Source organism: Boleophthalmus pectinirostris, unplaced genomic scaffold, assembly GCF_026225935.1.
Source record: "Boleophthalmus pectinirostris isolate CB_2022bp ecotype Guang Dong unplaced genomic scaffold, ASM2622593v1 HiC_scaffold_3, whole genome shotgun sequence".
NCBI lineage: Eukaryota > Metazoa > Chordata > Actinopteri > Gobiiformes > Gobiidae > Boleophthalmus > Boleophthalmus pectinirostris.
In genome coordinates, this window is record NW_026571299.1 from 13,356,453 (window position 1) to 13,379,487 (window position 23,035).

General features: G+C 36.6%; 3 protein-coding genes across 4 annotated transcripts in view; all 3 read left to right on the forward strand.

Moving 5' to 3' along the window:
- Positions 1–13,896, forward strand: part of angpt4 (angiopoietin 4) — an 80,923-nt gene extending 67,027 nt beyond the window's left edge. For both annotated transcript variants that reach the window (XM_055160742.1, XM_020928417.2), the window contains 8 exons: positions 44–165; positions 2,534–2,618; positions 4,176–4,323; positions 4,886–4,998; positions 5,095–5,196; positions 5,917–6,083; positions 7,812–7,945; positions 11,460–13,896. In XM_055160742.1, coding sequence (XP_055016717.1) covers positions 44–165; positions 2,534–2,618; positions 4,176–4,323; positions 4,886–4,998; positions 5,095–5,196; positions 5,917–6,083; positions 7,812–7,945; positions 11,460–11,620 — 1,032 coding nt within the window. In that variant the 3' untranslated portion in view covers positions 11,621–13,896. The remainder of the gene's footprint in view (positions 1–43; positions 166–2,533; positions 2,619–4,175; positions 4,324–4,885; positions 4,999–5,094; positions 5,197–5,916; positions 6,084–7,811; positions 7,946–11,459) is intronic.
- A 492-nt stretch (positions 13,897–14,388) lies between these two features.
- On the forward strand, positions 14,389–16,881 carry LOC110163447 (cytochrome c oxidase subunit 6C-1). Its single transcript, XM_020928403.2, has 4 exons — positions 14,389–14,484; positions 16,275–16,387; positions 16,548–16,678; positions 16,765–16,881. The coding sequence occupies exons 2-3, from the start codon at positions 16,283–16,285 to the stop codon at positions 16,671–16,673; spliced, it is 231 nt and encodes a 76-aa protein (XP_020784062.1). The 5' UTR covers positions 14,389–14,484; positions 16,275–16,282; the 3' UTR covers positions 16,674–16,678; positions 16,765–16,881.
- Positions 16,882–17,788: 907 nt separating this feature from the next.
- The window catches only part of LOC110163440 (serine/threonine-protein kinase 4-like), a 49,169-nt gene continuing 43,922 nt past the window's right edge, over positions 17,789–23,035 (forward strand). The window contains exon 1 of the mRNA XM_020928396.2: positions 17,789–18,166. Coding sequence (XP_020784055.1) covers positions 18,120–18,166 — 47 coding nt within the window. The 5' untranslated portion in view covers positions 17,789–18,119. The remainder of the gene's footprint in view (positions 18,167–23,035) is intronic.

Sequence of the window (23,035 nt, forward strand, 5' to 3'; positions counted from 1 at the left end):
TACATAGAGATCTCTAAACCACTCTTCTTATTTTGTTTTCCAGGTTTTGAACCACACATCTCGAATAGAAATCCAACTTCTGGAGAACTCTCTGTCCACAAACAAGTTGGAAAAGGAGCTGTTACTGCAGACCACAGAGATCAGCCAGCTCAGAGACAAGAACAGGTACAACTCAGGAGGAAAGTCAACGTTATAATGCACTTCACTACACAATTACATACTCAAATCTACCTTTAATAACGTGAGCTTAAAGAAGTTAATTAATTTACAGTACCTGATTTTTACTATCTTAAAAAAACAAAAACAAAAAAACAGTTCATTCCTATTACATTATGCATTCCAAGCATCTTAATTATTCACCACAATGATTTTAAAAACATATTTTACAACTAGAAGACCAGTGCAGAGTTTTGCAATCACTTTAAATCAGTGCGTCTCAATTATTTTCTGTCACGCCATCCCTAGGAAGAAGAAAATATTTCACACCCCACCACTCCACAGAAACACTACCAAATGTGGACAAATTTCACCCTTGCCTTCAGTAGCCTACATTTGAGAGCAAACGTTTTAGTTGGGTCTCCAAAGCGACTCCCGGGACACAGGCAGCACATGTCCGTATTCCGCACTGTGCTCACCTGTGTCATAAGGCAGTCCGCCCCTGTGTCCTCGTCGTCTTTAAAGATGATGTCCGTGTCATAGTTCAGGGGCACTTGCGTGATCCAGCGTGACAGAAACCACGTCTAATGCTGCGGCTGCATCAGCTCCTCTGCTGAAAAAAACTCAACCGGCTTATCAGCATGACAGGGGTACAATGTCTTTAAGCGACGCTGTCATTTATTTGGCTTCATACTGTCCACTGCCACTGCACTTCCCATCGTAGTCACAGTGAAGCCGAGCAGTAGGACATACACATTACATACAGTTTTTTCTCTGCAATTCATGTCTTCTGCTCTGTGCTCTGTGTGCATATGTCCAGTGCAATAAACCTGACATTACAGTGTTAATTCTCTCTGTGCACACTCTGACAATGAGAATGTCACTGCCAACTACTGTAGTGGATGTGCAATTACACTTTATTCTAGTAATTCAATAAAAAAAAAAAAAAAAGTATGCTACCTGCGGTCACACGCCCTATTTGAGAAGGACTGCTGTAAATCAACAACAATGTGCACTTCCTGAATATCGGACAATAAAACACTTTCTAATTAGATTTAGACAGTAGTATGCAACAGACTTATTTTGAACTCAAGAGATTACTTATGCAATGTAGCTACAATATACCGGACGGGTAAAGTGCTTTGAGTGCCTTGAGGGTGGAAAAGTGCTATATAAAAATCTGACCATTTACCCGTTAAAATTTTACTCAAATACATGGGGAAAAGAGTATGCAATGCTCTGACTTGCTTTATCTTAATAGAATGTAACCATGGTCAGTTGAAGTCTATTTTTAGAGTTCATTCGGTTTTGTCCAGCAGCAGATATGTCTGTCTGCAGTGGAACCTGTTTTATTATATAATGTAAAGTAAGTAAGTAAAACACACTTGATTGTACAGAGAAAGATTTCTATACACAACGACACTGGTAAACTTGGCACTTGGCAACACACAGAGATGAAATGCTCTCTCAAATAAATGAAAGCCTCTGTAATGACTTCCCACCACATGAGATGTGAGGTACAGATGAAGCTGTTAGGACAGGTTAAAAGCTTGAGGTCAAAGTCTGCGGTGTCCTGTGGGGAAGCTGCAGTGCTGGACGTAAGGAACCGGAGCTATGGCCTTCTGTAATTGTGACCAATTACACCAGACGTCATTCATTAAAAAAACAGCCTAAACCTCAACCAGTCCCAGACCGGAGCTAGAGGCCAGACAAAGAATAAAGATGCACTGTGTAACTTTTTTGTTTGACTGCTTGGTTCCACGGATATTAGACCTTTGCCTGTAAAGATCCACAAGCAGTCTATCATAAGTGTAACATGAGTGTTTTATTGCTTAGAAATGCCTTGAAAAACATGCATTTTTACTGCGAGAAGGGTAGCCTCTCCATAGATCTGACCTGTAACCTGCCCTGGTAGCGTTACCTGCTGTTTCCATTGGAGATGAATGGCAAATGAGGTGGCAGACCCTCAACCAGAAAAGTTACATAGTGCAAATTTAATGTCCTGTAGGCTAGGTCTACACTAGAATGAACAGAATTAATCAAATTGAGCATGTAAAAGTATAGACTTTAATAAGTACATAAAAAAATAAAAACATATTGCAACTAAATAGTTTTAATAGTGAGTTTTATTTATGGATTGCTATGCTTTCAATGTTAGCAGGACAATCAAATCTGGATCCAGTTTTAGTCAGAAACATAGCTGGAAGTTTAAACTATTTAGTATTCTTCAGGTTACTGAAGGAAATGTAAGTATCCAAACCCACCCAGACACATGGATAACATGCAAAATTAATAAATAATTTAATAATCCAGTCAATATAGGCCAGAAAGGATGAAAATAGAAGATTGTGTAATGTATTTGTGTGTGTGTTTTTAGTCGTCTGGAAAGCAAGGTGGCGCTGTTGGAGTCCCAGCAGAGAGGAGAGCTGGAGGACATGAGACAGGAGAAGAACAGACTGCAGGTAGTGTACTTTAAATCCCCCTTATTACACTATTTTCTGATCTATGTTATAATGTTTCCTCATCACAAACAGACCTGGAGTTGTGTTTTGTTTGATTCACACATGTTTAGCACACAAACCCTGCATATTTAGTTCCAAACACCTTTATTTGGATCATTTCAGCCCTGGAATTGCCCATCTCTACTGAACAAAAGGTAAAAGGTAGATGTTAACTTGAAAATGAAACAAAACATAACTTCATGTATGTTTTTGAGGAGGTAACAACATTATAATATTGTTTAAAGCTCACAAGAGTCACTTTTGTACAATATAGGAGTAATTTTAGATGAATATTATGATTTAAAATGTTGAAATTATAACATAATGATCCTCGATTGTCATAGATTATAACTATAGCAGACACAATGTCTTCTTTAAATACAGGATTATGTGAAATGACCTGTGTGGGAAAGGTTAGACTATCATTACATAACCTCTGCTTCTGTGGATTAATCCTAGGTTTACTCAACAACTCTCAAACTGAATTTCAGGAACTAGTACTTTGGTCTTTGAAGATTACTGTCAAAGTTACATCTTTATAATCTTAAATGAGGATTTGTGAAATTTCCAAAACTCCATGCCAGACAAATATTTTCCATTCGCTCACAAAAACATTGTAAACATTTAATTGCCGTTATTATCACACATGTTTAAATATTTCCATATGCCTATATACAAAACTGTTTAAAAAAACATAATGTGAACATAAAGATGCACTTTTTAAAAACTGATTTCAATATTTAACAAAACAAAGAACAGAAAAAACACATAAACAAACCCCCGGAACCTCTCTCCTCTCTCCACAAGCACAACACAAAGATGCACTGGAATGTTCCACAGTACAGCATTAATGGATTTGATTCATATAATAATGGACACTCAAAGATGCTTTACTTTGCTTAATTCATTCACTCCACACTTGCGGGGGTAAGATACTATTAAAGCCACACCTGCCCCGGAGCCTGGAGCCCTGGAGACTGATAGAAGCGAGGAGGTCAGTCTGTGCCATCGCCTGCTCCAAACGCATCCAATCACACACACACCAGACTCATACTAGGCAATGTGGGCGACGTGTCTTGCTTAAGGACACTACAGTACAGCCACTGTAACAATGAACATTCCAGATGACGCAGTAATATCCCTATGGAGACAAGAAGACCCTCCAAAATTTACACAGTGCACCTTGAAACTGCAATTTTGGCATTAGTAGTTGTTTATGTAAAAATAAATACATGAATTGAAATTAGGAAAGCACCGATCGGATACTGGCATCAGATATCAATGCCCATAAGAAACAATGTACTGGATTGTATACGGGCTGCCAAATAACAGGTTCATAACACATTTGGATCAGTTTTGTCTTATTTTGTTCTTCTTTTAAGGAAATAAATGCAGTTTTTATTCTCTGCACTGATATTGTCTGATATATTAAATCCATATTATTGGAATTGGTATCAAAACTGAAAAAGCTGGATTCGTGCATCTCTTATTGAAATGACACATCTTTGTCCCATACAGTCTATAGTGCGGACTCAGATGGCAGCGATCGAGGCATTGGAGAGACAGCTGAGAGTCGCCAGCACCAACAACTCAGCTCTGCAGAGACAACAGGCCCAGCTCATGGAGTCTGTGCACACGCTCATCAACATGGTCACCAGCACCGCAGGTACGACAACTCACACTTTCAACATAGAATGGAAATATACTGTATATCACTGTATATCACATTTATAATACCTTTTCGAGATTATGAAAGGTTTTTGCAATAAGTTTAGTTAAAAGTATAAGTAATAAGTATTTCTAGGACCATGTCAGTCCTGGGTCAGACTGCACTGCAAATTTTTCTGATCTGGCCAAATTTTTTAAACTTATATCAGGTTATTCATCTTGTTTTCAGATTTATTATCTACTTACTAGTGCTGAGACTGCTTAATTCTAATCTAGAGGTAGTTTATTTAATGATTACTTGTCAAGTAAAATTATCTTGCTGCATGGACAGATAATTTCACTACTTTTAAGTCATTTTCTGATAGATTTAAGTGCTTATATCTTAAATTTTAGCCAAGCAGCTTTTTGTTGCAGTGTGAGAAGCATTGAAGTTTGCACTAGAGTAATGTCAAAATATCTTGTTTTTTTTTTTCTTATTAATAATCATATTGACATATAATTCACTATGCTTAAAAATGTCACTTATGCTTGGTGATTCTCATTCTGCTCTCTCTCTCTAGCGCCCCCTCTCAGGAGCCACGTGTGGAGAGACTGTGCAGATGTTTACAGAGCAGGTCACTCCATCAGCGGAGTGTACCACGTCTACATCAGCAACAGGACACAGCCAGTACAAGTACTACAAACACACTACAACTCCAACATTTTACCTTTTTATCTAATCAAACATGTATTTATTTTATCATTTTATTAATTTTTCTTTCTTCTGCAGGTGTTCTGTGACATGGATACGGCCGGTGGGGGCTGGACACTGTTCCAGAGGCGGAGTAATGGCAGTGTGGACTTCCAGAGGAGCTGGAGGGAGTACAAGATGGTGAGTTAGAACTGTTATACAAAATGTTGGGAAGTAACTGAATACATGTCATATTAATATAATATTAAAAGTCCTTGTTTCCTAATCACAAACATATCTGGAGCTGTGTTTTGTTTTATTAACACATTTTTGAGTAACCCTGAATTATTGGTCTGTCTGAATCTCCAAAGCTCAAAATGCTCTGTTTTACCTTGTGATGTCATGAAGTGGTAGATTTCAAGTTAACATTTATCTTTTATCTTTAGTTCAGTACAGATTGGCATTACCAGAACTAAAATCATTCACTGATTCTAGTGTATGGAGTTTAAAAACACAGTGGGGCACTTCCTGCATTATCACATGACATCACAAGGTGGAACAGAGTGTTTTATGTTTGAGAGAAGAACTTAAAGAAGCCTAAATGTGCAGGGTTTATGTGTTAAACTAGTGTGAATGAAACAAAACACAACCCCAGGTATGTAATATTGACCTTTTGAACAATGCTTCTATTGCATTTAGGATTTTACTATATAATTCAGTCATAGACACATTAAAATGAACTGAAATGATACAATCCTTTAAAAAAAATGTGTTTATTGGTTTGTTGCCATCAATTCATGTTAACAGCACATTTGGGAGAAAGAACATTTGAAATCTATTAATCACAATAATGGATATCAAATTAAATAAAGTTAAAATAATACAATCCTCCTAAATGACTAATGATGTTTATGTGTGCAGGGCTTTGGTGAGGTGTTGGGGGAGCACTGGCTGGGTAATGAGGTGGTGCATCAGCTGACATCACAGGGACAATACAGCCTCAGAGTGGAGCTGCAGGACTGGGAGGGGAACAGCGGGTACTCCCAATACGACCGCTTCACACTGGCCAGCGAGAGACAGCAGTACAGGTATGCACCGGAGCCTAGTCACATAAGATAAGATAAGATAATCCGTTTTTGTCTCCGACGAGGGAAATTTGTCTTGGGAAAGGGGGTCACTTAACGCAAAGACAAGGGAACACAGCAGCATAAGCACCGTATAAACAACCACCATAGAACATAAATAATTAAAAGACGAACTACTAGACAAGCCATGAGTGATACAACAGCAGGACCTTGAAGTCACTCTTCACAGGCAAGCCCTTCACAGTCTTGTATTCTATTAATAATTGCACACTCCCTAATCCTATGTGTAGTTTTATTTGCACATTCCCTTGACCTATGTGCAGTTTTGATTGCACATAGGCAGAGGTGCGGACTTGCAAGTCATGACTTGGACTCAAGCCAGACTTGAGTCACTTTTTTTTAGGACTTGAGACTTGACTTTGGTAAAAATGGACTAAGACTTGGGACTCGACTTGGACTTGAAGGTCAGTGACTTGGGACTTGACTCGGACTTGAGGCCTATGACTTGAGAAGACTTGAGAAGCACTTTTAAATCTGAATTCTATTCTGACCGTAATGATTCACTCTAAGATCTTGTCAAGACATTTAAAAAGGAAAAATTAGCATTTCTACAACTCTTATATACCCTATAAATACTTAAAATTCATATAAATAGCAAAAATCTAAGTTATATTTGGTACTTTGCTTTAAATACTTGAAATGACTTGAAGCTCAAAGCAGACAACTTGGACTTTATTTGGACTTATGGGATGGTGACTCGAGACTCGACTTGGACTTGCTTGTATTTGACTTGGACTTGAGGTCAAAGACTTGAGACTCACTTGAGACTTGCAAAACGACGATTTGGTCCCAACTCTGCACACAGAGGAGTGTAAAGGATCATTTTATTTATTTATTTATTTATTTATTTATTTGAGACATTTACACTTTATAGTGAGTGGTGAGTGTGAAATGAATTGTAATTTAAAGGTCCATTATGTAACTTTGCTGGTGGCCATAAACATGTTATTGCTTTCCCTTGAATGTTCCAGAGTATATCATTAAAAATATCTTTATTATCTGGGTTTTATCTCAACAGTTGTTGCTAATTCTAATTCAGCCAACACGTAAAAATATTGTACTGTGTGATGATTATTAAGAGGTACTTTTTACTTCTAATTCAAGTATCTCTATCACTGCAATCTCAATAACATCTCATTGCATTGTGATACAGACCTAAAACTTGTGTGTCTGTCAATCTTACTGTAAAATGCATCTATCTGAAAGTCTTACTATGAATATCTTTCTATATGCAACAATATGGTGAAAAAAGTTTAGACACACCTAATTTACACCAACCTCATTGTTCAATATTTGGAGTTTGAATGTTCTCCCTGTGCCTGGGCAAGTTTCCTTGGCTACTCTGTTTTCCCCATGGACTTTAAACAATCGTGCTAATCCTCCAACAAAGACTGGTGTCAAATTAGGCATAATGTTACTTATTAAGAATGCATTATTTACCATTTCTCTTTGTTATTATATTATATTGTGATGTGTGTTACTGTGTTCCAATAATGTCCCTTTTGGATCAATAAAGCCTAAGTATAGACTCAGAACTAGAGATGATGGATCACCCACTGCTCCATACTATTTGCTTCAGCGGCATTGAAGGATGGGTCTAAAACTGAGCACAAATTTCTCTCTAAAGACAATAAAGCGTATCTTACATTACCTGTATGTTATTGTGTGTAGGTTGTACCTGCGGGGCTACAGTGGTACAGCGGGCAGACAGAGCAGCCTGGCCACACACGGGATGGGCTTCAGCACCAGAGACCAGGACCACGACAACTGTGACCACTGCAAATGTGCCCTCATGCTCACTGGAGGTACACAATACACTTCTGTTTTATACAAGTAAATGCTCTCAAATGTAAAACCTGAGATGATGAGTAATTACTTTAATGCAGGACTCTTCACTGGAAAACCAACTTAGAGATTTGAAATATAAAGTTAAAACCATATTGCAATCAGGACATTCTCTATTAGGATAATTTTTACACTACAAGTCAAAAGTTTTAGAACACCTCACTTTTTACTGTTTACTGTTGACCAAAACATATTCTAAACTTTTGATTCATGAAAGTGTCCACCTTTGGCAGATATAACAGCTGAAAACACTCGTGGCTCGTTCTTTTTACAATAGAAATCAAATATTCTTCAGAGAGTTCTTCCCAAGTCTGTTGCAGAAGTTCCCATAAATGTGTGGCACTTGTAGGTTGCTTCACTCTTCTGTCCAGTTCATCCCAAACCAGCTCGATGGGGTTTAAGTTTGGAGACTGTGCCGGTCACTCCATGTTTTCAAGCTCACCATTTTGTTCTTTTTTCCTGAGGTAGTTTCGGCAGAGCTTGGCCTTGTTGTTTTGTTATCTTTTATCTTTTTTTAAACCTCTGGCTGTTCAGTTCTTACCTTTGTACCATTTCAAGCTCTTTATTGGACTTACACAACTTGAATTGCAATAAATAACTGTAGAAATTAGGGTGTTCTAAAACTTTTGACCAGTGGTGTATGTCATAGTGGGGAAGATTATAGCCAACAGAACAACATTTCGATGGAAACAAGGGGGGGGAAGCCCTCCTTCAGGCCGAGTAAGAGTCAGGTTTGTGGAGATGCAAGCCTTCTCACAGTAAGGATGCATGTTTGCCAGTGCAATAAAAACATCACAAATGAAAAATAAAAAAGCTAAACTAATAAAACCAAACAAACTAAAAAGCTAATATTTTATTTTAGTCCATGTTTTTGCTCACATGGGGTCAATATACAGTACTACACAAACTATTACTCAAGTACATACATACAAGTATAATTATTACTATATAAAGTGCAGATCAACATCTCATCTACCCCAGAATATATACAGTAGCTCAGCATTCTCTGTTACTAAACATGAGAAACTCCCTAGTTTGTGTTTAGTACAGAAATACCCAGTCAGCATGTCCGATGGCAGCGGCAGTGGTTCGGTGGCTTTCCCCTAAACCTGGGTCTGTCCCAGCCGTGCCCTGGCCCTCACCCTGTGCCCGCGCCAACACAAACAGCTCCCCTCATGAGTCCTGATGCAGATTACTCTAATAGTCCTGGTAAAAAAGGTCCAACTCTCTGAGGAACAGAGCGGAGCGGTCAACATTACTCAGACAGTCAGCTATAATCACAGCCATTTACAATACACTTAAGAAAGGAGCATGATGTATGGGCCAAAACAACAGGAATATAGGGCAATGAGAAATGACATTATAACTTGTATTTATGTTAAACACACAGGAAGCAAACAAGCATATGTGATATTGTGCAAAAGCCAAAACAAATCTGTGGAGAGCTAGAGTAATTAACAAACGTACCTCAAACAGTGCCTTTGTAACTTCAAAATAACATCACTTGAGTCAAGGGGAGGAAGAAATAAATATGATGAATATAATACAGTTTAATTTAAGATTACCGATGTAATAACAGAGTATATTTTAGTGTGGTTCATATTTGATTATTCCAAAAACATGGCTAGATTTTTGTATTTCTGAACAATAGACAATAGAACAATCACAATAATATTCCACATTTTATAATAAACAATAACTGGCTTTTGGGCATATGGCTCTCATGGCTCTCACAATTATTTTGTTATTGTTATAAACAAATATAAACAGTATCAAACAGTGTCAAATAAAAAACAAACTTAATTTATCAGTATCCTTATAAGGAAAAACAGAGGCAAGCAAGAGATTTGGAAATAGTTTTTGTGTCAGATGTTCTTCCTGTTGCTGCCAGATACGTATTGTCGGTAAGATGATTAAGCCACACTTTGGTTGATAGGCAACCACTTAACCCACTGCACCCTTGCTACTCTATATCTATATGACACCCTACACTAGAGATAGACTGATATTTGAACTTTTTAGTGTATCAGTTATCGGCATTGAATCTCCAACATCGGCTGATATGTTGTTTCGAGTAACCCACTGACCATGAGCTTCAATCGAACACTTAAAGGGACAGTCCAGAATTTTGGAGATAGGAGCTCTTTTCTTTTTTAATGTATGATTTATTTAAGTTTTTTCAAAATATAAAAGACAGTTTACTTAAAGATGTATAGTATTCAGGGCCAATATACAATGTTAACAGTTCACAATGCACACACCTTAAAAAAGGGAAGAAAAAAGACAAAAAAAAAAAAGAGACCAAAACAGAAATAAAGAATATGTGATACTAAAACATTTAGCATATCTATATCAACCACTTTGTACCCATGAATACATGAGATGAAACAACACAACTCATGGGGTCACCTCCAATGCCAGTGACATGACTTGGTCTATAAGAGGCAACCAGACTTCAATAAATTTAGAGCCAGAGCCTTTGAGAGAGTGTCTTATGTTTCATAAATGAGAGGGCATCTTTTATCCCTTGAGGGTGGGTGAGTGGGTGAGGATCTTGTCAGTGCATCAGGATAACCCGCCTGCCCAACAGTGTAAGAAAAGCTACAAGGTCAATAAAAAAAGGTGACAACGGGTGATCGGCTGGAAGAATCCCAAAAAAAGAGCAGTCAACGTGGAAGGACCTCATCTCCTAGTGAGCCAGAGTGTTGGAGATGTGTGGAGACTCTTTTTATAATATTCCATCCAGTTCTTGTATTTGCAGAGCCATAGATAGTCTGCCACTAAAAACAGTCTTACCCATTCCACAAAACACCCGAGGCAAAACAATTATAACGCCAGACTGTCGATGTGAATGTCTGCATCAACAGAATAATTTTAGAAGTAAAACCAATCTTGCATTTGAAGGATTTATGTCTGAGCAGCAGCAGTGAGTTGTACTTCCTGATAGAAAGCTTGGCAGCGGTGGAATGATATCACCGAGCACCTATTTTACCAGCAAAGTAAAATTCTGCTGCTGCTGAAAAAAATAGTGGGTAAGACTGTTTTTAGTGGCAGAATAACTATGGCCATTGACATGCACTAGTCTAGCACCAGCGACCTCTGCAAATACAAGGACTGGATGGAATATTTTAAAAAAAGTGTCTCCACACGTCTCCAACGCTCTGGCTAACTATGAAATGAGGTCTTGTGTCAAAAATTCCAGACTGTTCCTTTAAATGCAAAGAGGGCACTGCTCAAAATGTGACTACACCGCTCTCTGATGGGTTTGCAGTGAAATAAGGTCATTGTTAAATTTGTTGTCATTTCAGATTATATTATTTGGGTCGAAATGATCAAAATCATCCTTATGTATTGGCCCAAAAATACTGGAAGATCTTATTGACCATCAATTGCTCTGGTTTCCAAACTGGTTTCATTACAAAAAAAAATAATTTAGTCGATCTCTACCCTACACATGGTCTGTTTTTTCCACAGGTTGGTGGTTCGACGCTTGTGGTTTCTCCAACCTGAACGGAATCTACTACTCCATCGGCCACAACATCCGCAAACTCAACGGGATCAAGTGGCACCATTTCAGAGGGCCCAGCTACTCCCTGAGGTCCACCACCATGATGGTCCGGCCCTATGACTTCTAATGCGTTCACTGAATCTAAAAACAAAACACAACGGTACACCCAGGGTACAAGACAGACGCCAAGCCTAACGGCCACCCCTTTCAATGTGATACAGGAGAACAGAACATTCTATGATATAACCAACATTCTTCAAACTATCTAGATAATAATATGCTTTGGTAACTTGTCAAAATGGTACTTGGACTTATTTTGGAGCAAGGAAGAACAAATGTTACTGTAAATAAGTTATATATATGTGTAAAGATTTTAATAACCAGGGTTTCAATGTTTTATAATTTAATCATTCATCTGTAAATGGCCTTTCCAAGTGAATTTAAAGCTACCATCTGTAAATTCCAATACAATACATACCTTGATACATAGGCCAAGATACGATACATATTTCAATACAGTGAGCTTTCGATTTGATACCATATACTGTATTTCAAATCGATTATATGGTTAAGTAAAAATAATGGCTAAATCATGGATACTAAAAGTCTTTGTTGAACCACTTCTTGTCCAGTCAATATAAAACACACCAATTTTAATCATAAAAACAGTGAAAATGTCAAATGTGTCACATAAATGAGTTTCCTTCCACTAAACAAACAACAAAACTGTAGCTCTGTAACAAAGTAATTTTGTAAAATATATACCAAAATAAATACTCTAGGCAATATATCGATACAGCAGCCCATGATATCAATACTGTATACATTAAACAATACGATATATCGATATTCTGATATTTTTGCACACCCCTACCCCTCACCTGGGGTAGGGGTAGGGCTATTTTTTAATTTTATTTTATTTTTTATTAAGTTATTAACAAATTATAATACACAAATTAATAGGCAACTTACAAAAGGAAAACGAACAAAAAGAAAGAATATGAGCAAAAACATAATTAGGGCTTCCCATATAAATAATATAATTTAACAGCAATAAAATAATTCATTAATGCAAAAGCTTTACAAAAAAGAAAAAAAAAGAAAAAACTCATTGAAAAAGACAGCACCTGGCCTTTGTTCGGGCTCACCTGTGCTCTCTGGTCTTCTGTCAGACCAAAGCTGGCACACTATCAGACAGCTGTAATGAAGATAACATCTAGTGGTGAAGGGTGAGAATACAACAAGAGCTGGACAAATCTAATTACAGATGGTAGCTTTAACTTAGCCAATAAAAAGGTGGTTTTGTACACAAGAGAAAATAAAACTGGTTCCTGTAGCTCACTGCAAAAAGAGTTCTTAGTAAGGTTACGGTATACTGCAATCAAACAATCAAATGATAATATAATGTGGATGAAATATGGAAAATACAGGAAGATTGTGTACTGGCTGATCAAAGGACTGAGTGCTTCATAATGAACTATGGTGACCCAGGAAGGACAAGATTCTTATATGGACAAATTGTTCATACAAAACACGGCACTTTGTCCATGTTATCACTGGCAGCTAATAGATGTTTATGCATGGACAATGATAATATTCTTGTGTTCCTGTAACTTTCTTCAGTGCAAAGTTGGATTTTATTACTATGGAACAAAAAAAAAAAAAAAAAAAAAAGAGAGAGAGAGAGAAAAAGCAGAAAAAAAATGCTTCTGTCACTTCCAGAGACACAGATACCACATTCACATGCCCCTCTTGTAATAAGATGTCCAGAATTTAAACAGCCATCAGTGAATTTATCAAAAAAATTGTTGCAATGGACTTCAGCAAGCAAGCAAGCTATGGGACACAATCTGAACTGTTCTGTTATGTTATGGGAATTTCCAGTTCAAGCATTGGAAATACAATTTTTTTTTTTTTTTTACATTATCTGCACATAATAATACTGTCACATGTGAACTGATTTTTATATTGTGTACAATGAACTTGTTTCTGTAAATAACTATGTATGTTCTGATGTTACAGTTTGCATTTTCTGATGTGTAATTGCCTGTGAATGAAAGCCCAAAAAAGAAGAACAAGATAAGGAACTATTGTGAAGCAGTGGGTCTACAGGAGTGCGAAAGGATGCCTCATTTAAACATAAATCAGGCAGGTTAAATAATGAGACTTAAGGATGTGAAACCAGTGAAACGACATCACAGTGAAAGTTGCATGGGGACATTGTTTTGTAATATAAATTACAGCATCATGTTTTGGATGTTACTGTGTCATGCAACTGTCTTTACTATGCACTTTAACAAAAACTGTAAGCTTTTTATAAGAGAATAGACTAACTTTTAATTTAGCCAACAAATATATTTTGTACATTGAAATATGAAGACCTACCGCTACTTTTCTAGAACAACTTGTATGATACACCATTTTGTACATTAAAATACATATTTAAAGTATTTTTCTTTTATTTATGACGTGTTGGACAGTCAGCGATTCTTGAGGCCCCGTAACTGTAAATCATTTAGGTTTTGTCTCCCTCTTGTGGTCAAAAAGTGAAACTACAAAGGTCATCATCGAGTCGGCAAAAACAGAGCGACAGTCAGCGAGTGAACCAGTTAAAAATCACTTAGATGCCATGTATTTTTTAATTTTTAGGAGTACTTTATTAATAAGAAAAAAAAAACCTTGACAGTGAATGAGAATAAAAAATAATAATAATAAAAATGGGCCTAGGTTAATGCTATAATTGTGTACAGCCTAGACCACAATTAAGTATTAATTAAGTTTGTACTTTAGAAAATATTTTAATGTTACTTTTAAGTTATTTTTGCCCAGTTTCATTCGTATATATTTTATATTTTATACTGTCCTGATTTGCCCCATTTCGCATAAACGCATGACGCTTGTCCTTCGCCGGCTCACGTTGCAGCCTTTTCCGGTACAGGAATACAGCGAATCAGCCAGTGCGGTTTGTGTGAAGGTCGTGCGTCTAAAACTGTAAGTATTCTCCTCCAAACCCTTAATTTATTCACGATTTTGTATGAATACTATTAGATCACACCTTAATTTATAACCTCACGCGTGCTGGTTTACTTTGATTGCGAGAAATGGCTTTGACTTACACGAAGCTAAAGGAGGCTAACTTTAGCTCACATACCGCTTGCTTTGTGCTAACCCTGTCAATACACAAATTAATAAATATAAAGTAAAAATCATGACTATCTCAATCGGATACGCTGTAGTTCGCAACGTGGGGCCGATATCTTACGATTTTTATCAATACTCACTGAAAATTTATGTTGATCGAGGTTTGTTTGCTAAAAATCTGTCAGTGCTAAAACCAAAACGCGCTTTCGAAAAAATAGCGGAAGTAAAAAATATTATGTGTTTGTCAATGATGATTTTAATATATCGTGTAGTACCGGATCTGTATTTACATCATTTGAATTGGAAAGCGCTATCGGTGCACTGTAAGTTAGACTAAAGTTATGTATGTGCTGACCTGACTTGGCAGCGGTGAATTATGGCGTCGTGCCCTCAGATGCACTCCTCTCGATCCTAAGGTCATATAAATGCTCTATTAAACTCAGTAATGGGGATTTGCATGAGTTTAAGGAAACTGTTGAAAGACATAATGCGATAACTTATTTATTAAACGTATATTAACACAGTGCCAGTCCATAAAATAAGACATTAAATCAGACATTAAAAAAGATTAAAAAGATTAAAAAGATCAATCAGCTTTTCAAGCAAAGTATACAGAAATATACATGTCATTATATTTGTCAATATAATATCTTAGGACCCTTTTAGATTATTATGTTGGATGATAGTAATAATAAAAATAAAAATAAAAAAACAAAAGTAAAAGTAATAATAATTCACCGGAGTGTTTAAGTTGAAAAGGTGGATATTACAAAGACCATCATATACCTTGGATATAAATGAGTTTAAATACCTTCTTTAAATAAGCTAATAAAAGGTGACCATATCCTGTTAAATTTATCTTCCTGACCCTGCAAAGAGTTTCTAATTTTCTCTAGATCCAAATGCATCATGACATCTCTGAACCAGTTCACATGTGAGGGAGGCTCTGCCTGTTTCCACTTCAATAAAATTAATCTTCATGCAAGCAGAAGATTAATTTTATTTATGAGCAGAGAAGAGGTTTTCCATGCTTTCTAATAACAAATATGACCCTGACAGTATAAAGCACCTGTCACTCCTCCAGCACCATCTGTTACAGCAAGAAATGAGTTAAGTTGCAATACGTTTTCAGATGTAGGAAGAAGATTACTACAAAAAGGCCTGGAAGACTTAGACTTAGACAAACTTTATTGACCCACAAGAGAAATCATTTGGACACAGTAGCCCACGCATCACAATTTAATATAATAACAAAGACTAAAATATATAAATGGTAAATTCTAAAGAAGTAGCAAAAAAGAAGGTGTCAAAAAGTGTCAACTAAGGCATAATTATATAAACATATGTGTACAGGTCAAATATAATAGACAAATATGTACTAAAATATACAATCTCAGCTATATCCAAGAGGTCATAGGAAGACAGTGCAACAATGATATGATGATTGGCAGGACATGGGGTTATCTGTTACATAAAGTTGAGTTGTTTATGTACATCTGTAAGGAGTATAATAGTCAATAGAGATGCAAGATCTTGTCCAAAATTGACTTGATTTTTCGCTTTGCATCTTTTCATTATGGAAAATTGTCAACAAATTGGCAACAATAGTTTTAACAGGGTTATTTTTTTTCTGTCCACAGTGGTCATCATGTCTCTGCCCAAGCCTGTGATGAGGGGGCTGTTGGGGAAGCGTTTGAGGTTTCACCTGCCCATCGCCTTCTCTCTGTCTCTGGCCGCTGCGATTGCTTTCAAGGTAAGCTGCAGTTTCAACTAGGTTATTTTCTTTGAGGCATCTAATTAGATCATTTCTGTTAGAATGTATTTTAAAATTAAATGTGCTACTAATTAGAGAGTTTGTAAATGAACAAGGCACACGCTTTTCTTATACACGAAAATTTTCTAATGTCTCACAGTATACAGTGACGGAGCCCAGGAAACAGGCCTATGCTGATTTCTACAAGCAGTATGATGCCACCAAAGAGTTTAACGCCATGAGGGAAGCGGGCATCTTTGAAAGCGTACGGCCCTCTGGAGAGTAAACCAGGTGAGGACATATTCTATGACGGGGCTCTTCATTTTTATAAAGGTCATGTATACTGAAGAGTTTCTCATAATTTTTCCCCTTTTTAGCTCCCAGTTCCTGTTGTTCATTCCTTGTAAGAAGAAAGTCCCCTTTGCTGTTATTTACTGATCAGATGAGAACATTGCCATGTTATGTTCAACTAAATAAACTATTCTATTAATGTATGTTATCTGTGTGTATGTTATTGCTTTTATTTATTTGCTGTCTCATAGTGACATCCAAAGAGTGATTTGCATGAACCAGACGGTTCCCAAACTTTTTACAGTTGTGTACTCTTCAACAATTTTGATAATCAGTCGAGTACCCCAGACTTTGGACTTATTCACCTTATTTCTTATTCACCTTATGATGCTGCTGTCATAAAAAAAAAAAAGAGGGAATCAGCGCAGTGTTGACTTGTTGGTGCACATTAACACTGCATGTTTTACACAAATTAACCTATTTTGTCATATTTAAGCAAAAAAAAAAAAAAAAAAAATTTCTTAAATTTGCTATTGAAATGAATGGGATTCCTGTTTAACTGGAAGTGCCACCACAAGAAATTGCAGTTTAGGAGCATTTAAAGATAAACGTGGCCGGGGCGGAATAAGAGGACTAAAAAAAAAATTTGGATGCGGCCCCTGTCAAACTATCATATAGCTGTGTTTTCTAACTAAGCATGTGCTTTATATTTAAATAACTGTCAAGGGAGATACAAATATTAAAAATAATTTCAAACATAATCTTAACAATCCTTTTTGCATACTCCATAGATCATTTTGGGAACCCCTGGAGTTATCTGTACCACTGTTATTTCTCATTTGCCTACACAAGCTGATGTACTACAGTAACCGTACCCACTCATAACTGTTGGTAATTTGTTTTTATCTAAGAATCAAGTTTTTTTCTACACTTCCCCAGCAATGTTTTGTAGATTTTGACCCTTATCTGACAGTAATATGATGAAATGCATAAAAACACCTCTTTGTAAGCATTAGTACAGACTGTGTAACTGCAGTCTGTCGGTTTTTACCTGTGTGTTTGTCTCCCTCTTGCGGCCGTGCGCGGTACTCCACCTCATTGTCCGCGCCGCCTCCTCTCTCTTCTTCCTGGTTTCGTCAAGTGGATGTCACAGCGTCCACCTTACAAGCTTTTTAAAGTTGTCCTGATCCGGGGACGAGGATGAGCCCCCCACAGAGGCCAGGACATCTGGGACAAATTTTCAATATCAGCACAAGGATCACGAAAACAAGGATAAACGGATAAAGTATTTTGAAGAAGTGAAGTCGAGACTGAAGAGGGTTAGCTGTTAGCCACCTAGCAGCTAATACGCGGCTGTGGGTTACTTTTAGCATCGAGTTGGGTCTGCAAGCGTGATCGGCTGACTTTGCAAACAGAAACTTTTATTTTTTAAGAAGACAACATGCAAGTTAGTACGGATAAAGTGCAAATGAGGCATAATCCTCGAAGGTAAGGCTAAGAAATGACCATGATCTTTGACTTGCCCATTGATTTGGCTGTAGTTAGCAGCTCACGGGGTCAAAATGAACCTATAAAATTTTAAAATAGCCCTGGCATTACGGGGACTGGGTTTTAAATATACATTACTTCACGATTTCACTTAGTATTTAGCATTTTTAACCTGTTTCAGTGTCCAATTGATGCATCAGTAGTAGGTTATAAATGAAGGCTACCTGCAAATGCTTAAAAGTAAAATAAATTCAGATCTAAAATGTAAAAAATGTGTTATATGCATAATTTTAAAACCTAAAATTTAAATTAAAACGTCAACCCTTTGTCTATATTTGATTGTAATGCATGACAATATAATCAAGCAAATTCCATTCATAGTCTTATTCATATTTTATGAAATAAGCCTGCATTGCGTTATGAAAATGTCTCATTCAAATGACTCAATCATCTGTATTTCCACATTTCAGAATGGTTGAAAATAATAGAAGAATGCATGTAGTATGTCTAAAATGCCATGGTAAAGTGGAGCACTCGTTGTGAATTTGACCCTTGCTTTGGGGTAGTGTGACAGTAACCACAGAGCTGGACTGAACCCAATACTAAGTCTGTCAGCTGTTGAATAAATGCTGCTGGCATACTGTGGATTTGTCACTATTAAAATCTTTGTAATCCAAAGTATTCAGAAAAGTGAGCCCGGGATTATCCGTTTGATCCCAGTAGGTTTAAACAGATCACTTTACATCCAGTGGCAACACTCAGAGGGCAGCCAAAGCGTTTAACATGGTTGAGGTTTATATAGATGTGCTGACAATGGAAGACTACTAGACCTTTATGGGACAGGTTAGGATGATCAAGAGAGGAGAGTTAGAACTTCATACTGATTGTGGTGTTAAATGCTACTATCAGTTTTTATGTAAAATTGTATTCTAGATTAATTGGAATAATTGTCACTAGTAAGCTATTGAAATAACTAACTTAATTTTACTTATCTTTCATCATTAATACTCTTAATAAATATTCTCTACCTAGATGCATATTTCTATCTTTTATTTGATTTTAAATGCATTTAAAAAAAACTCAGTATGCAGTAGACAAGTGGTGGAATAGCTGACTAATAAAAAAAAATAAAAAAAGACTAGTCAAATACTGAAACTACTGGACATTTTTCTTGTGTTATATAACTTTTTTCCATCTTCATCTTCTGCCTCGTAAAAAATTATAAGCTACCACTAATCACTCACTCACTCACTGACAAGGTGGATGTCTTGCCCAAGACCACAACAAAAGCGTGCATAGGTAGGAGCTGGTTTTCAACCATTGAACTCTGCGCTGGTGGGCGATGCGTTCTAACTACTGTGCCATTACCTCCCCTACATTGTTCCAGTTAAGAGCATAAATTAGCTGCCATCTTTATTTATCTGTATAATTCAAATATATTCACCCACTGGCAACCCCTAACATCTCTTAAAAGTGAATAAGGTGGATACAACTTGATTTAAAGATTGCATTAGTTGGAGAGGGTAGTTTTGTTTACTCTGGGGTTGTCATGATGATCATAGGAAGTGCTGAGTTCCTATTCTGTCACTTATCACAGCTGAGTGGTGCCAGTAAAAGTCAACACTACTTATCATGAGTGTGTCCAGGATTTCCTCATTTAACCACTGCAATACTGGACATTTGGAGCTTTTAAGATAGGGACTAGTGCAAAATGCTCTATTGGAAAGGTCTGTAATTTGGATTCTTAGGTTAGTTTACATGATGGGATGATTTGAAAAAATAAAAAGGTAAATTAAATTGCCGCATTGTACAGTATTTTTATATTCCCATTTGGTCATTAAAGCATTTTAAATCAAGAAGATCAGATTTAGTTCAGTGTACTCAGAGGTTGGAGGCAAGTGATAAGTGTCTTGCCCAAGGACACAGCAGTTGGGAGTTGAGATCTGACTGTCAATTTAGGGAACGGTCAATCAAACTGAACTGCTACTGACTAGGGGTGTGCAAAAATATTGAAATATCGATAAATCGTATTGTTCAACATGATGATGCAGTATCGATATCATGGGCTGCTGTATCGATATATCTTTAAGCGTATTTTTTTGGTACATTTGGCTAAATTATTTAGTTACAGTGCTACAGTTTTGTTGCTTGTTTAGTGGAAGTAAACTCATATATGCAACACATTTGATATTTTCACAGTTTTTATGAGTAAAATTGGTGTGTTTCAAATTTAGTTTGCACAAGAAGTGGTTTAACAAAGACTTTTAGTATCACAGCCATGATTTAGCCATTATTTTTTACTGAACCGTATCGAATTGATTTGAAATATATTGTATCGAACCAAAAGTGCACTGTATTGAGATATGTATCGTATCGTGGCTTATGTATTGAAGGCAACTTCTTAATGATACCCAGCCCTACTACTGACTGTGCCAACACTAAGCCAACAAATGTCATGTTTTGCTTTAACAATAACCTATTTTTATACACATTTATTTTTGCACAAGTCTGACTATGTTAATACATAATTTTAGATTATTATGAAATGTGAGCTCAACAATAATTATTGTATTAGACTCAGGTTTGTCATTACAAAAGTCAACTTAATGTTAGATTGAATGGTCAAACCTGTGATTAACTTAAAGCTGTATTACACCACCACCTGCTTATCTCCCTGGAGGCATTGTTGCTTTGCTTGGTTGTACAGTGTAGCATAAAGCTTTTCTGTCTCCATGGAGACAAGCAGGCCAACAGATCATGTTACAGGTCAGATCTGTGGAGAGGCACCTATAGGAAGAATGTATGATTTTCAAAACAAATTCCTCTGATCTGGCCAAGATTTAAAAACTTATATCAGGTTTTTCATCTTGTTTTCAGATTAATATCTATTTACTAATTCTGACACTGCTTAATTCTAGTCTACAGGTAGTTTATTTTAAGATAACTTGACAAGTAAAATTATCTTGCTGCATGGACAGATAATTTCACTACTTTTAAGTCATTTTCTGATAGATTTAAGTATTAATATCTTAAATTTTGGCCAAGTTGCAGTGTGCATGCAATATAGATAATACATTCTAGACAAAAGCAATAACATCTCCATATTGAGCCAATGGAGGGTCCCATCCCCCTCACCAGAAAAGTTACACAGTGCACTATTATCCATCTTGTGCATATTAAACTCTACTGGAAGCACCCCCAAGACAAAATTACTGCATACCTCCCCGTGCTATCACTCCACATTGTCTCCATAAAGAGCAGACCCAGCTCAACCACAACACCCAAGAACCTACATTATAATCTGTATTTAGTGCTGATAAGGGGTTGTTCCTGCCAGGCCTGAGAAAATCATGGATATGTTAACATGAAGAGGCATGCTTAAATTTAGCTGTGCAAACATGAGTAAGGACTAACTACAGGGGAGTCTGTTCTGTGGCTAGTGGCATAGAGCTACTGCGGCTTAGTGGTTAGATAAATTATATTTTGTCAAATCATAACATGGAGGCACTGATTGATGTCTTGACAGTGATATTTTAAGAGAGGTTGACCCTTCAGGGCATTTTGACTTTTTATTTTTCTGGTTTGAATCTTGTTTGAAGCTGTATTCTTGTATTGGGTTAGTTTATTTTTATACTCTCTGGGGCTATTTTTGTGTCATCCAACTTGATGACAGGCGATATCTGAAAGGAAGAGTGCTTTGTTGTTCTTTTTTGTAGTGGTGATATTATCGTTCAGATTTACAATATTGGTTATGTCACCAGTTATGTCACCGTTCTTGAAAATGTCTTTTATTCCATACAGTATATTATAAAAGCAAAAGTTTGTCACAGAAAAATTACACCAAATTCTATATTTTAGAGGATATTTTATCAGGAAGAGAGCCTCAAAGAAGTAAATGAGTGAGTTTCATCCAGTCTGAGGCATTGCTTGGTCAGATGGTAGATGGAGACATGCACATCCAATAAAAGTTGCGATTGCGTGCTGAGTCCAATGACAAAAATTGTGCAAAAAAAAAAAAAAAAGAGGGAATCTCTTTTTTTGCACATTGTTTGGTGAGAATCATTCGGAAACAATTACCTGTGACTTACTGGACGGTCTTTCAGTTTATTCTGACACATGTTTTTCAATCATGGTTCAAAATCAGGTAGGGGACCTTGAAGCTTATATACTTTTTGCACCAGACCAAACATTTTATTATATTTATTTATTAGGGATGTAACAATAACTGAAATATCGTGATATCATATCGTCAAAGTTCTCACAATAATATCGTGGACCATCACGATATATTAAATTACAAGTCTCTTTTGCTTAAATTAAGAGTTCTGGTGCTGCAATAGCGAAAAAAAAAAGACAGAGGGAACGACATAGACCATGATCCTTTGCTCCATTTCAATGTAGATTACATGATGAAATAACAGTTCTAAGCACTTTTAAATCTTAGTTCTTTGGATTAAGTCTTGTCAAGGCATTTTAAGAGGAAAAAGCAGCATATTAACAGTTTTGTTAGTCTACACAAAATATCGCAATAAGTATCATACCGTGAGATGTATTGTGAAAATATCACACCGACAGATTTGGATATTGGTTACGTCCCTAATCATGAGCCTCCACACTATATCGTGAGCTTTCCCATGCTATCTCAGTAAATATCGTAACGTGAGGTTCATATAATGACGATAGACTTGGATATCGTTACTCCGCTATTATTTAAATATGTATTCATGGATCACAGTTTTCTGTTTATAGCTGTCATTTTAAGTACTTTTCACCATTTACAAAAATATGTTGTATACAATTATGAATTGCTATGGATTATACGTGGGTTTCAGAATTATGAAAAGTTAAGATCATTGCCATAGACATTAA

Bases quoted from the DNA above. Each gene is read 5' to 3' on its own strand.
- LOC110163447 (XM_020928403.2), top strand. From the start codon at position 16,283: ATGTCTCTGCCCAAGCCTGTGATGAGGGGGCTGTTGGGGAAGCGTTTG. The intron at 16,388-16,547 runs GTAAGCTGCAGT...AATGTCTCACAG, and splicing joins CCGCTGCGATTGCTTTCAAG to TATACAGTGACGGAGCCCAG.